Here is a 15,537-nt window from a genome sequence, read left to right as displayed (position 1 = left end):
CTAAACTTGCGATGCACGTTTTGAAACACGGTAGGGATGGATGTCAATGCCAATACCAGCCGCCTTAATTGAAATGAAAAGGGAAAAAAAATGAGGAAGAGGAAAGTCGTGAAGACGATATATAAAGCCTGCGTTCACCCAAGTGCAGCGACACAAGATACAATGAAAATACCAGTGCCATCCCCGTTCAAATCCATCTCTATATTTTTCCTTGCTATTTTCAAATTGATCTTCAAAGGTGGCCCTCCCCCTCAACGCACTTTTGTGCCTATGCAGTCCTTGATGGGAGAATAGTAACAACCTCAACAATACTGAATTAACGCAGCGGAATAAAATAATCTCCTCTATTGTGTAAACCTAATATGAACCGATATAGTAGAGCAAAATAAATATCAAGCACATAAACACAAGACAATTTTTTTTGTGGAAAATCTTATTGGTGTGAGGAGACAAAAAACCACAGAACCAGAGTCCATCCAAAAATCTTCATTATCAACAAAATTGGGTGAACAAAGTTTTTCTCTAGTATGTACTAGACATATATAGTAGCAAAGACCTCAATAACATCATTCTTAACAATACGCTTAAATTTTACAAGAGATTAAGGATAAATTTGACCAAAAATGCAAGTTTTGATCAATTCACAAAAAACTTGGTGTAGGGAGCTTCAAATGAAAATCAAACTATCCAGATTCAAGAAGAGTGCGCCACGACACGCTGACAAAATTTCAGCTCAATCGAACCATGAATCGACCTTCAATGCCAGCTTGATATAAATCAGACTAATCCCCAAACCCAAATTTTCCGTTTTCTCTTTGTCTCTTATTACTACGTCTTTAAGAACTTCTTGACTGCTATAATGAGTAGTTCTCCATATGACTTATTATATAGACTCAATTCATTTTGGGCTTGCTTTTCATTAGGCATTATCCATATCGGAGTGAACCCACCTAACAGTATTATGGATTGACTCCTGCATCGTGGGTGCTGGAAGTTGCTAAGCCCCGCCCTTGCGGCAATCCCTCCGTGTGGAAGACTCGCCAAGGAACCCGAGGCCACGACTGTGGTCTGCCGTGCATGCAACGTTTGTAGCAACAAGGTGTGTTCTTATCGCACGAACGGCCCTTGTCCGGGCAAGGACCGCCCCTTTCATTCCACAGCTATGGCTCTTTGTGCTGCCATTCTTTATTTTTTTTCGCCTTTCAATTCAACAAGGCTTGTTCTTATTTCGTTTGCTCCGCTCTATTCAGACGACAATCAGTCCCTGTACATCGACTAGTCCCTTTTGCTCGTCATTCGCTTAATAAATGGATCTGTTGATTTAAGACATCCATAACTTCGATCGTGCTGTGACTGACAATAAATTGCAGATTTGCTGTCTGTCTGGACGCCCGCAACTTTCCTGTTATGATACCTTGACCAAGATTTGTTTCGGTCGAGTGCCTGAACGTAAGACTGCTCTTCGCTCTCTAGTCATATTGCAAGCTCAATCCAAGCTAAAATTAATAGATAGATGACTCAATTTGGAGTGGATGAGACCTGATATGGGCCTGGACAAGGACATTGCTTTCGTGTAACCATCGACGCTAGATCAACAACAGAAAAGAGAAACAGTAATGAAAGCTGCACGTGGGAATGTGCTTTTAAGCTACAAGATTGAAAACATGAGTTTGGGGTGCATCTTTCTTTCGTTTTCGAGGGCCCCTAAAGCAAGTTCTTGCACATTTATTCGAGCTTGGTGATGGATGATGGCTCTTGGTTTGGTGAAGTAGTTAATCCTGGGCTCTGAGAGGATTCTGTAATGGACAATGTCCCCATTGATCTTGGGCTACGAAAAATGCCTCATTTCAATGCTCCACAATCGTCAAGGCCCCTGCCATGTATGATTGGTGGAAAGTAATTCACTTGGGGCTTATATCACAAAAATTCTCAAAATTGTACACCAATATCACATTGACCTCAAATTATTTTTCATGCTACAAATATTTCAAAATAGTACACCCGTGTCATACTTATCCCAAATTTATTTTTGTGTTATTAAAAAACTCCAATTCACATAGTTATAATAAATCTACCATCTGTTAAGCTCGGCATTGACAGCTAAGGGCCTAGTTGAGGCTAAGGCTAGGGGCAGTGGCCAGTGGAGGCAAAAAGGGAAAAGGAATGAAGAAATATAAAAGAAAAAGAAAAGAAGAGAAAAGGGGAAAAAAGGAAAAAAAAATTTATGAAGGAAAAGAGAATAAAAGAAAAAAATGAATAAAAGAATTCAAAATATATTAAAATATTATTTAAGTATTGTCCATGTTAGCATACAGCCATGCCATATAAGACGGAAAAGTGCCAAAAAGTCATAAATATTTTTTATGCCGATTTAGTCCTAAACCTTTTTACATTGCGTAATTCAATCCTTTCGGCCAATTTTGACTGGATTTTGTTTACGAACGCCGACCGACCGACATGGTCGATCAACGTTGAAGCGACATAGACAATTTTTTTAAATATTTTAATTTTTTTAATTTTTCTTATTTTTTTTAATTTTTTAAATTTTTAAATTTTTTAAATTTTTAATTTTTTAATTTTTTAATTTTTTAATTTTTTAATTTTTTAATTTTTAAATTTTTAAATTTTTAAATTTTTAAATTTTTAAATTTTTAAATTTTAAATTTTTAAATTTTTTCTTTTTCTTTTCTTTTTTTCTTCTCCTCTTCTTCCTCTAGGCGATTGTCGGATCTCGGCAAGAACCTGGCCGCAGGCGATGACCGGCGAGGTCGTTGGATGACCGGCCACCTCACTAGTGGCCGTGAGGGCTGCCTCGCCGGGATGACAAGGCTCACCCTTTACGGATCTAGCGAAGGTCAAGCCTCGCCCATGGCCGGTGAGGCTTGACCTCGCCAGATCTGCCGAGGCGAGCCTCGCCCACCCATGCACAAGGCCGCCCTTGAGGCCTAGGCGGCAAGGCTCGCCCTCGTTGGATCTAGTGAGGGTCGAGCCTCACCCATGGCCGGCGAGGGTGAGCCCCGCTAGCTCAGCGCGAGGAGACGGCCTTGAACTGGCCTCGCGCCGGGCCGCCGGAAGCTTCTGACAAGACGATGAGCTCCGCGTTCCGTCAAAGATCTCTCTCTCTCTCTCTCTCTCTCTCTCTCTCTCTCTCTCTCTCTCTCTCTCTCTCTCTCTCTCTCTAGCACGACCATCGAGATTCCCTCTACTTTGCGATCCTCTCGTTCTCCGCATCCCTCACGTCTCCGACGATGCAAGATGCTTCATCTCGATCGACTGCGGAGCGATCCTTCCCCGATTGGAGGAACCTGTGTAGTTCACGCGATTCCAAGTTCAGCGAGTAGTGCGCCTTCACGCGCTCTCGAGGCAATTCGCATGAGCGCACCGTCCGCAAGGGCCGAGTTGCCGATGGCGATGTTTGACAACGCCAGGGGGCTTGTACTGGCCATGGCCTCAAGCGCATTCATCGGCACGAGCTTCATCCTCAAGAAGAAGGCCCTCAAGCGCGCCGCCTTCGATGGTTCTCGCGCAAGTCGGCTTTTTTTCCTCCCCTACGCATTCGTGTTGCTATGGAATCGTGCCTCGGTTGGCAAGTGCAGTGGCTGAGGTCGACCTCGACCTCGCCGATCGTTGCCTCTGGCTGATCGTCGAGGTCCGGCAACTGGCTAGAGGAAGAAGAGGAAAAGAAAAAAAAAATCCAACAATCCAAAATCCAAAAATCCAAAAATATTAAAATATAATTAAAATTTGTCCACGTCGGACCGATCGGGTCATGTCACTAGGCCACGTCCGCTTAACAAAATCTAACCAAATTGGCTGGAAATGATTGAATTGGCACAACATAAAAATGTTTAAGACTAAATTGGCACAAAAAAATGTTTAGAATTAAATTGGCACAAAAAAAAGGTTTATGACTAAATTGACACAAAAACAAAAAGTTTAAGACTTTTTGACACTTTTCCTCAAATAGGGCTGTTGGGGTCCACATTAGCAGTTTCTAGCCGAAATCGGTCGGATAGACTCAATTAACAAAATGCAAAACAATTTATAATTAAATTGGCAAAAGTGTAATAGATTTAGAACTTATTGGACAATTTGCCTCTTTGATTTCGTTGCTTCATCTTTGATTTCTTCCAATTTCAACACTGTTCTTTAGTTTTCTTTAATTTCCGATCCTTGAAAAAAAAAATTCAAGCAATTCACCTATTGTCATTTAGATCAATCTAGCAACTTTTACTTCACACTTGGCTCTGAGGCGGTGGCACGTCTTTTTTTAATACAATCGTCATTCTATCCATATTTGATCGTGGAGAATCTGATCACTTCGTGGTCCAATCAGAAGAACAAGCTTTAGTTTGTTTTCCCAATCCCCTATTTGCCAGATCAGTCTTAGGTCGAAATAGCTCCTCCAATGGTAGTAGACAACCATGTTGCTATCAAAAATCGGTTTTGGAAAGGAGGATGATGAAGAGTAGGAGATAGCGTCGGAGGAGGATGTAACTATACATGATTTTCACATAAATAATTGACGGAAAAAATATAAGGACCTTGATCATGTGAATCCAAGATGGAACTTACATAATCAATGGCTAATTTGGACTTGGTCTACGTAACTTTTCACGGTATCCATAGGTCCGAAGCCCGTACCTAGCCAATAGATCTGTGCTGTGATCACAATCTCTTTTAAGGACATAAAATTACTCACTGACAGATGATACACAAAACCAAAGTGAAAAACAAGGGCATTTGCATTATTGACAAGAAAACTCGTAGCTGTACTCAAGTCTTCTAGAACCTTGAGTGTAGATCCCCCTGCGCCACAGTTCATGTCTTCCCAGAATTGCGTCGCCCGAGGGTCAGTTACTTCCGGGGAGAATAATACGCGTAAATCGTATAGAATGCTGAAACGAAAGTAAAAACTGACACAACAAAGCTAGCAACAGAAACAATAGTGGACCAAGAAGCAGCAAAGTACCGTCTGGTTCGCGGCAAAAACATCTCGTGGTATCTGTTCACTTGCCCAAATATCGCCGCCAAATAGCTTGTGCTGATATCGATGGTAATGCCCATACTCAGATCATTGAAGAAAGTCGCGACCTCTGCATTTGATCCCAGATAGTTCAAAAGTATTCGGTTCTCAGATAAGAGCTCTGCACCCTTTTCTGTGCTCACGAGACATCTCATGAAGATGATGTAACTGCTGAGGTGCCTGGAGCTGTAGTTGAAAGACTGCTCGAAGGCAACGCAGTTGAGTAAGAAGGAGCTCATGCAATCGTCGAGAGTCAAAGGAGGAATTTGAAGTATTCCATGATTGAATTGGACGTCAAGTAAGTTCAAGTTACAGTCATTCCTAGGCATGCAATTAATCCCGGAGAGAAGAAGTTGCGTCGCTGAGGGTATTAATTGTTGGTAGTCAACATAGACATTTGCAGGTTGTTCCACCTCCGTATGGCCAATAAAACTCAGTCGGAACAGGTCAAGCAAGTGTTTGACATTGAAAACCCTGAAGAACTTCTCCAATTGTTCCTGTGGCCTTTGAAACGCAGAGTTGAAGAATCCTAGCGCAAGCTCGTTGAGGGAGGGAGTAGTGGCTTTGTCCGCTATGTCGCCCTTCGATAAGTCGAAGACCACTTGAAGGACAGAGAAAGGGATCTGGTTTTCGATCTGAAGAAGGTCCTTTATGAGGAAGGGGAAGATCCATTGTGTTGTGAAGATAGGATCATCCCAATTGGACCAAATTACACGACCGAAGATGCGGAACACCTCGACAATGAAACAGGCATCGAGGACCATCATCTCGATTAGAGCTTTGCTTTCGCAAGGAAGAAACTCTGAGTAGCAATCCCGAATCTCGTTCTCCTTCGACGCGACAGCAGTAAAATAGTGGTCAAGGCCCACGCCACCATCCTTTGTTCGTTCGATGAGAGCCGAGAAAAATCGAGGTTTATGCTGCTCGACCATATTCAGCCGTTCCTTGCCATGGTGGTATGGACCGATAGAGACGATCTGGGGCTGGAAAGCCTTCTCGTTGAACTGAACTAGGCTTCGTGGGGCTCTGCAAATGCAGCATGATTGGTTACCGGCGGAGGGTGTCAGAAGAGTCGGCTGTTCCTTGAACCGCTGCTCCATGGAAGATGACCATGTGCTCATTTCTCTTTTCAAGAAAGCAAGGAAAGCAAAGAGACGGGCCGATCAAGAAGTCAGGCTTAAAATCTAGGGAAAATTCGGCTGAAAAGAAAGTCGCCTGAATGTGCCGCGAGGGCCTGCACAAGAAGTCGTTGGTTCAACTGCTGACATACGAAAATGTTTAAGCCAACAGTAAGAGGGTGTTCATCATCCAACGGTTTGTGATTTTTTCCTCTTTGATAAAATGGTCGTTTGCTCGTCACCGTGCCAAGGCCGGCAAAAGAATATAAAAATCGATAATTGATCAGTATTGACTTGTTAGTTATGACCTCTATCCATTGGATAGGGCAATCACCATTTATTATTTACTAAACAAGGGAGCTGGGATTCGCCTCAGTGGCCACTCTTCCAACATGGAAGGGAGAGGTGATGGGTTCAAATCCCACACTCTCCTGGATGGGATGGGACACGTAAGTTTCGTGAGTGGGTTTTGATCGCCACGCCCGCGCAAGAAGCAGGGCAAATTCTTTGCAAAAGTCCAGAGTGAGTATAATGTAGAATAGAGTAGGGACCACCAAAAAAAAAAAAAAAAAAAAAAACAAGGAGCATTAAAATGACTAATTTGTCAATTGTGAAAACTTAAATAAAAATGACATGTTAGGATATTTTGTAATCATATTAGATGAAAATAATAGATAAATTCTATTGCACAAGACAATTTTTAAATTTGATTGTATTTTTTAAAATTTTATGATTTGATAGCACTTCCGCATGGAGGTAAATACATTGAAAACAAAAGCACGCTTCAAGCATTTATGCTTATTTAATCTTCCGATGGTAGCCAAAGGATTTCTTCAAGCGTTATGTTCATGCATTAAAAGAATGCATGTGATGGCCGTCTCCAAAGCCATGCGCCCATGGAAAGAAGACGGCAGCCTACTTTGCATCCCCTTCTTGCCTTTTGTCTTCTTTCTCAAAGGCCATGTGATTGTACAACAAGAAAGAAGAAAAAGAGAAGAAATGAAGAGCGAAAGAGGGCTCTTCGTGCATCAAAGAAAGGAAAAAAAAAGGTGGGGGCCTATTTTTCCTTCTTTTCAGTAACTCTCGAAGACTTATTTGCTTCAGCCGCACAAAGCAAGACGGTTATTGAGACCTAACTTCGGATGAACCACTTAAATTAATAAATTATTAAATGGATTACTAAACCTAGATTTAGCTCGAGTTCTCTTAAGCCTATATTAATTCGCTACTTAAGTTCAAATTTTTATTTAGAAATTGCTCCTAATCAGTTTATAGTAGATCAACTAGATACTTAAATAAAATAACTTGAGAGTTATTTTACTTATACAAATAAGAGAATTTGGGTATGAGAACTTGATTACATTAAATTTCTCTAATGTCTTTTTTGTACTGTTCTTTTCATGAAAAAACATTTATCGGGCAAATTTTGAATTCATTTTATTACTCCCTAACATATGAGATAACATATGAGATGACGATACATGTGCACAATCCATCAATTTAATATCCAATAAAATGATGAATAAATTGCATGAGAGAGGGTCTTCGTGCATCAAAGAATGGAAAAAAAGAAGGTGAGGGCCTTTTTTCCTTCTTTTCAGTAACTCTTGAAGACTTCTTTGCTTCAACCGCACAAAGCAAGACGGTTATCGAGACCTAACTTCGGATGAACCACTTAAATTAATAAGTTATTAAATGGATTACTAAACTTAGATTTAGCTCAAGTTCTCTTAAGCCCATACTAATTCGCTACTTAGGTTCAAATTTTTATTTAGAAATCGCCATTAATTAGTTTATAGTAAGTTGATTAGATACTTAAGTAAAATAATTTGAGAGTTATTTTATTTATACAAATACGAGAATTTGGGTATGATGATTTGATTACACTAAATTTCTTTAATGCCATTTTAGTACCATTCTGTTCATGAAAAAATATTTATCAGACAGCTTGAATTCATTTTATTACTCTCTAACATATGAGATAACATATGGGATGATCATGCGTGTACGCAATCCATCAATTTAATATCCAATAAAATGATGAATAAATTGCATGAATTATTTCATAACAATTAAAACATCTGCAATATTAGCTCAAAATTCACATCAATTGTCACACCCCGATCCTCAGGCACGCACACATCCTTATACTTTGTCGATTTTACAATGTGATATCCCAAGATTATGTATCGCCGACCCTTTAATTTATTAAGCACATGCGGAAGCAGTTATAAATATCCAAACAATAAAATAATGTAATAGAAAAGTAAGGCCATATTTTTTATATTGAAAATTTATAACCACACTTTTATACATATCACAACAAGCTTTCATTGTACTTCACTGTACTATTCGCCAAAGTATGATTTAACAAATATCCAAATATTTAGAGGGTTTTCAAAATTTGAGGGAGGTCTCAATCCTTCTTCAGGCCGTACTTAGGATCATCCTCTAGACCCTCCTCTAACTCTTCGCTAGGCTCTTTCTGAGTTCCTCCTCTTCGAAATCTTCAACTTAAGGGCCTGAAATGGTTATACAATAACCATTGAGACTACGTCTTAGCAAGTTCTACCCACTAAGACCGGATTAGTAAACCAATACACTATGGGCTGCCTAAACACACAAAAGTCATAGGGCTTACCTTGGCCTCAGTTCTAACCTGCAATTCGATGTCATATACAGATGCTTCATGTATGTATATATATTGCATCAAACAATCAATCAATTCACAACAATCGGATGAAATTATTGATCAATCGAACTAGTCGATTACATGTCAATCGAACCATTTCTAGATCATTCAATTATTCCAACTCAATTCTCAATTACGAATCACGGTCCTTAAGACACAACTTAAGTATAGGTGGAAAACACGGTCCCACTCGACAACTTTCAACATTTAGTGGCTTTACGATCCCACTCGACACTTTCAATATTTAATGGCTTTATGGTCCCATTTGACACTTTCCATATTTAATGGCTTTTTATGGTCCCACCCGACCATTTTCAATATTTAATAGTTTTGCGGTTCCACTCGACCATTTTCAATATTTAATAACTTACGGTCTCACTCGACCATTCAATCATGATAAACGATATTGCACTTTGAAATTAAATTCCTCAACAAAATAATCAAAATTAACCCAATAGAAATATATCCTAAAATTTCATAATTAAATCAATTCAGCATGATTCGAAGCTCAATTAAATAAACGGACTGCACCACGACGATCAACACAAAATTTCGGCCATCAGCCTATCTCAGCCTTTAATTTCCGAAAAATAAATAAATAATTAATTAATTTCGAAAATTAATAAATAAATATTAAAAATCCAATTTATACATGTATTGCCTAATTGAAGCCCAATAAGGGTCAAGAAAAATCCCGAGATGCATTCAATAAATAGTATAGGCAATTCTCTAGCTAATTACGCTAACCACCTATCTAATATGCAATATAATTTACTAATAATCACTAATCAATTATAATCTAACCACATAATCTTATTTAATTAACACTAATCAATCCCTAAACATAATTAACAAACTAAGCATGGATTAGTGAAATTACCCACCAGAATTTAGCGCAAAACGTATCAATCCGACGGGACGACACGAGGACCGATTCTTCCTAAAGCAAGTCTCGGGTTTGGGGCCCGGAAATGGCCCAAAACAGCCCACGAACCCGCTGGAAAACCCACGCGCTGGGTTGCTGTTGAAGCTGCAAAACAGAGGGGAAATGAGATGGTTGGGGGCGGTGAAGGGTTGGGAGAGGTAAACGGTGGTCCGGCGAGGCTGAGCGGCGGCTTAAACGTGGTCTGTGATGGTCGAACAGACCTGGACAGAAGCGACTGGAGGCTGGGGACGCACGGCGGAGCGGTGAGAGGCGCGGCCAAGCAAGGCTGCACTCGTGCGCGCGCAGGGAAGGGCGACCAGCGACGTCGACTGCTGCTTCTGCTCCAGCGTCCTCCCAGATCTGCTGGGACATCGAGCAACAAGCGGAGGGGAGAAAGAAGGTGTTGGTGGCGGTTGAGCAGGGTGAGGGAGAGGCGGAGGGCGAGCGGTGAGGCACGAGCAGGGCGGAGCAGCAGCGGCGACGGCGAGCTGCTCCAGTCTTCTTCTCTCGATGACCACTGTCTCTGCTTTTGCTTCGCTGGTTCGTTCGAACGAGTGGAGGGAGAGAGAGAGAGAGAGAGTGTGTCGAGAGAGAGAAGAAGAGATAAGATAGAGAAGAGATAAGAGAGTGTGAAAAGTCAAAAAGTAAAAAGGAAAAAGGAGAAGCAAAGTTGGAACCGGCAAGGGGCATTCGGTAGAGCAAATTCGCACGAGGGAAATGAAAGAGAGAGAGAGAGAAGTCACGGCCAAAAAGAAAAGGGGGGAAGTGTTTGGCCCAAAAAGGAAAAATTAAAATGGAAAGAAAACTAAACAAAAAAAAATTTCCTAGTCATCCCATTTTTTTTTTAATAAGCTCATAGATTTCCAAGGAAATTTCAAATTAGAGTACTTGGTCCCCAAATGCGGTTATGCATCCAAATTCCCTCTTGATTTTCTCCCAATTAACTCCCGCAAAAATTAATTGATGTCTCAAATATCAACTTAATTATTTTCCTCATCTAAGAATTCATCATGCTTCTCAATTTCACAATCGAATTAATCACCGGCTTCAACGCTGAACGAAAATGGCCCTAAACTAACTTTTTCCCAAAAAATTTCGGTTGTCGAAAAAATCTTCCAGACCGAGTCATGGATCCTAGAATTTATTGTGACATGATAGAACCTTTTAATTTCTGAAATCAGACTTGAATCAATGGTTAATTTTCATTTGGCGCATTTTTAGCGTAACTTAGACTACCAGGTAATTTTCAGAACTTTTTAAGGTAAACAACCCGTGGTTGATTTTCTTCAAACCACTATAAACCCACTCAACTCAATGGCAACTCTCGATTATCATGAAAATCTCGAGAATTTAATTACGAACACAAGGTACCAAAACGACAGTAAAATTAAATTAGTGTCGGTCAATGAGAATTTTCTAATTTAGTGGAGTCACCCACGATCGGCCACACATCTCAGTCGAATGACCATCTCGATCTTAAATTGATTTTTAACTGTGCCGCAATTGCCTCTAAAGATGAGCACGATTGATGAGTCGATTCCTAGTCGAATTCTCAAGTTTATTGCCTTAAAATTCCTTAATTACTTACCCAGACAGTCTAGTTATCTTAAGACTAATCAATTCTAAGAATATCCCTATAAACGTGTCAATGAAATGCCCGATTAATTCAATAGAAAATAAGTTAAAAAATCTGGATGTCACATCAATAGTCCTAGATGTGATTTGTAATTACCACGCAATTTCACTCAAAAGTTTTCTTTTAGGTTTTCTCTTATCTAAATGAAACTTAGTCTACCAAAATGCCTAACTAAAATGACATGTAACATGTAAGTTATCATGCAAACTATATGTCAAACGTCATTAATTATTTAACATGATCTAATGACAAGAAAATATTAAATGCAACTATCCTAATATGTCACACATTTAAATGATCCTAAACATGCAATGATTAGATGATGTTTTTTACATGACACATGCATGATATTTTTATGTTTTTCACTTTTAAGTAAAATTCAGAAATTGAAATTACCTAGTAATTAAACATGCATTTTAAATTAATGAAAAGAAAATATAACATCCTAAATTAATGTTTTTGTTTTTTTTTTTTTTTTTTTTTTAATTTCAAAAATTCTAAAAAAATGAATTTCCTAATCTAAACATGCAAACTATCCTAAAAGAGGCAATGTTTTAGCATGTATCAAATCAAACTCAAATATATTTTTCGGGTTTTCTTTTATGAAAGCAAAATCAATTTAAACAAAGGCATCGAGAATAGCATGGCAACAAATCGAGCAATATATTGTCTATGTTCGTTTAATTTTGGAAATAAATTGACAAATCGTATTTCGTGCATGAGATCAAATTGGCCAATTTTCATGTAATCGCGAATCATATCTTAAGCGTGAGATTGGATTGAACATTTTTCCTTGCAATCGCGAATCGTATCCCAAACATGATATCGGATTGTCGATTGTATGCACATTGTGACATTAGGAAAATTTCCTAATTCACGAGAATTCAAAAAGATTTCTTTCGGACATGACAATATTAACTAAACATTCAAACATTATTGTAATCTACGAATTAGGCATAAGATAGATGAAACTGAATTAATTAAGATTCTTACCTAATTTGTGATATTGCCTGGATGTTGTTTCTAAATTCGGACAGACGACAAATCATGAGAATCACAGTGAGGATGACCGGCGATGACTTGCGATGGCTGTTCACGGAACTCACACGTCCTGACTCGAATATTCTAAACTACCTACAAAATAGAAAACCCAGCACTTCGGCTTGGTGTGTGTCCGGCGAAGGCTCGCTTGGACGTCATCACGGGTGGCTTAGCAGGCGGCACATAAGCGAGTCGTTGAAATCGTCTAAAAATCCCGACAAGGCAAAGCTTGTCAGAACAAGTGCGTAACAACAAGGTAGCTTACTGGCTCGCTACTGGATTGAGTGATCCTTCAATGGACACCTAACACCAATAACACCAAGGCCTTGGAGGCGTGGAGATGAGGCAAGTCGCGGGCTGCTCTCCAGATGGTGGACCGATCCCTTCAAGGCCTCACTTCTATTAATCTCGTCAAGAAATTTGGATAAATGAGGATCATAAGAGAGAGGGAATTCGTGAAGGTCTGTGAGCGGTCCTTCAAACCGGGAGTTTGTCGATGTTGCAGGTGTCGTGATCTGTTGTAGCAAACAGCAATCGGCAGGAGGACCAACAGTGAATGACAACCCAAGCTCGGAATCAGCAGAGGACAGCTACAGCAGTGAAGGGTCTCCGATGTGGGGATGCCACGGAGGTCACTAGAATTCGTCTGGGCGACTGTTGGCTGGTCGAGAAGGGCTTTAAATCGCCAATTAGAATTCGTCGACAAGCATCTAGGTGAAGTGCTGCACGGCGGGGAAGGCTGAACTTGATGGTTCAGGTGCGAAGGCGCAAGGAAAGAGTGGCACCGTATGTGGCAGAGGACGCACACACCAGGAGGAAGACAGCCCTCTCTCTCTCGTGTTGTTTTTCCAGCAAAAGCTTTCAAGCATCTCCCGTCTTTTCCTCTCAGTTTTCTCTTTCATTGTGGCCTCTTATTGACTTGCGTGGCCTCCTCCAGAATCTTTTCTCTGTCTCCTTTTATATTGTTCACTCCTGCACGTCAAAACAGAAGCGTAAATATTCAGAAAGATTCTCCGAGTTCTCTTTCCCGTTTGTCTTTATACCACAGAGAAATAATCGTGATTTGCTATTTTGTTCTTGATCTTCCACGCTTAAGTGCTGCTAATCTTCATGAAAGAATATCTCCCTTAATATATATCAAGTCCACTTTTACATGTGAGAAAGCTTATTCTTCTTTGGACAAATATATCTCTTCCTTCCCTTTTGCTTGGCCAAAGAGAAGCACAAGACAGCCATAGTTGCTGCGATCAAAAATCGGAATCGGAAAGAGGTTGATGTAGAGTTGGGCATAGCGTTGGAGGGAGACATAACCACGCCTGATTTTCACATAGATGGTTGACGGAAAATTATGTCATGAGCTAAAGATCATATAGAACAAATTATACAGACAGTTGATAAAATTGACTCTACTACAAAACCCACGTAATAAACGGCTACGATGGATTAAGTCCACATAAACTTTTGTAGGACATTGTGTAGACAGGATAAACTCTCATGCCTGGGGGAGAGATCTGTGCTGTGACCACAATCTCTCTTCAGGACATATAAATTACTTAGATGATGGAAGGCTGATGACCGACAAATGAGCTACAAAACCAAGGGGAAATAAGCGCATTATTGACAAGGAACATAGATCACATGTTGCCATAAGTTCATATCTTCCCAAAAATGCGTCCCAGAGCATCGGTTACTTTCGGGGACGGTGGTACCTGTAGACCGCGTAGAATACTTGAAGGATTGTAAGAACCAACAGAACAAAGGCAGCAACAGCCGAAATGAAGGTCCAAGGACTCCCAAAGTACTCGTGCTTGATCCCCGCCCAACGCACGTGCCATTTCTTTTTGTGGTATCCGTTCACTTGCCCAAATAGCTCGGCCAAATAGCTTGTACTGCTATCAAAGGCAATGTCCTTATTCAGATCATTGAAGAAATTTGCGACCTCTGCACTCGATCCCAAATAGTTCGCTATTATTCGCTTCTCAGATAAGAGCTATGCATCCATTTCTGTGCTCACGAGACATCTCATGAAGGTAATGAAACTGGTGATGTGGTTGGGAGTGGAGCGGTGACACTGCTTGAAGGCAACGCAGTTGAGTAAGAAGCAGCTTATGATATGGTCTAGAGTCAAAGTAGGGATTTCATTTACTCCATGATCGAATTGGATTTCGATTAAGTTCGACTTGCTGCCTTCCCTCTGCTTGAATTTAATCCCAGAAAGAAGAAGTTGCTTGGCTGAGGGGATCAACTGAAAGTGTTCGTCATCGACATGTCTAGTTTGTTCCATCTTCTGGCCGATGAAACTCAATCGGAAGAAGTCCAGCAAGTGTTTGACATTGGGAAGACCATTGAACTTCTTCAAATGTTCCTCTGGCCTATCAGCAGTAAAATTGAAGAATCTTAGCGCAAGCTCACTGAGGGAGCCCTTGGCAGCTTCTTCCGCCGTGTTGCCCTTCGCTAAGTCGAAGACCTCTTGAAGGACAAAGAAAGGGATCTGGCTTTCGATCTGAAGAACGTCCCTTATCATGAAGGTGAAGATCCATTGCATCCTGAAGAAAGGATCGTTGTGATCATGCTCGACTACGGACCAAAGATGCGGAACATCTCGACGATGAAACAGGCATCGAGGACCATCATCTTGACTAGAGCCGAGCTTCCCCAAGAAAGCTCTGACGAGTAGCAACCTCGAATTTTGTTCTCCTTTGACGCAATGACATTGAAATATTGGTCGAGGGCTACGCCAATATCCTTGGTTCGTTCGAGGAGAGCGGAAAAGAATCGAGGTTCGTGCTGCTCGACCATATCCAGCCGTTCCTTGCCGTGGTGGTACGGACCGATGGAGACGATCAGCAGCTCGTAAGCCTTCTCGTTGATCTGACCACTTGTGGGCGCGCTTGGGCCTTTCCCCCTCTAATTGCGAAAGGAGGGAGGTTCGAGTCCCGACATGCGCATTGCGCGCCTTACCTGTGACGTCATGAGAGGTGGGCCCTTGTGGTACTGCCCCGGGTTTACGTCGCTGGCTGCCGGCTATATGGCGATTCCCGGTCACCAAAAAAAAAAAAAAAAAAAGTGGGTGGTTCCTTGAACCACACCTCCATTGAC

The 15,537-nt window shown here is 40.8% G+C and overlaps 2 protein-coding genes across 4 annotated transcripts; both read right to left on the bottom strand.

The window, feature by feature from the left end:
• Positions 1 to 4,533: 4,533 nt before the first annotated feature.
• Positions 4,534 to 10,370, bottom strand: LOC120289002 (UPF0481 protein At3g47200-like). 3 transcript variants are annotated; one of them, XM_039303388.1, is made up of 4 exons: positions 9,983 to 10,370; positions 9,721 to 9,866; positions 4,973 to 6,151; positions 4,534 to 4,898 (listed from the first exon to the last, which is right to left on the bottom strand). In XM_039303388.1, exons 3-4 carry the CDS (start codon positions 6,145 to 6,147, stop codon positions 4,580 to 4,582), a joined length of 1,494 nt encoding a protein of 497 aa, XP_039159322.1. In that variant the 5' UTR covers positions 6,148 to 6,151; positions 9,721 to 9,866; positions 9,983 to 10,370; the 3' UTR covers positions 4,534 to 4,579. The 3 variants fall into 3 exon arrangements, 1 of the variants encoding a protein (XP_039159322.1); XR_005546938.1 differs by lacking the exons at positions 4,534 to 4,898; positions 4,973 to 6,151 and adding an exon at positions 6,158 to 6,260 and having other exon boundaries at positions 9,983 to 10,367; XR_005546937.1 differs by lacking the exons at positions 4,534 to 4,898; positions 4,973 to 6,151 and adding an exon at positions 8,398 to 8,666 and having other exon boundaries at positions 9,983 to 10,365.
• Positions 10,371 to 14,125: 3,755 nt separating this feature from the next.
• LOC120289162 (UPF0481 protein At3g47200-like) lies at positions 14,126 to 14,983 on the bottom strand. Its single transcript, XM_039303688.1, has 2 exons — positions 14,585 to 14,983; positions 14,126 to 14,428 (listed from the first exon to the last, which is right to left on the bottom strand). The coding sequence occupies exons 1-2, from the start codon at positions 14,981 to 14,983 to the stop codon at positions 14,126 to 14,128; spliced, it is 702 nt and encodes a 233-aa protein (XP_039159622.1).
• Positions 14,984 to 15,537: the final 554 nt, after the last annotated feature.

Source organism: Eucalyptus grandis, chromosome 10 (genome assembly GCF_016545825.1).
Source record: "Eucalyptus grandis isolate ANBG69807.140 chromosome 10, ASM1654582v1, whole genome shotgun sequence".
In the NCBI taxonomy this organism is placed as follows: Eukaryota; Viridiplantae; Streptophyta; class Magnoliopsida; order Myrtales; family Myrtaceae; genus Eucalyptus; species Eucalyptus grandis.
Note: the sequence above shows the minus strand (reverse complement) of the source record. Positions and strands in the feature narration are given on the sequence as shown.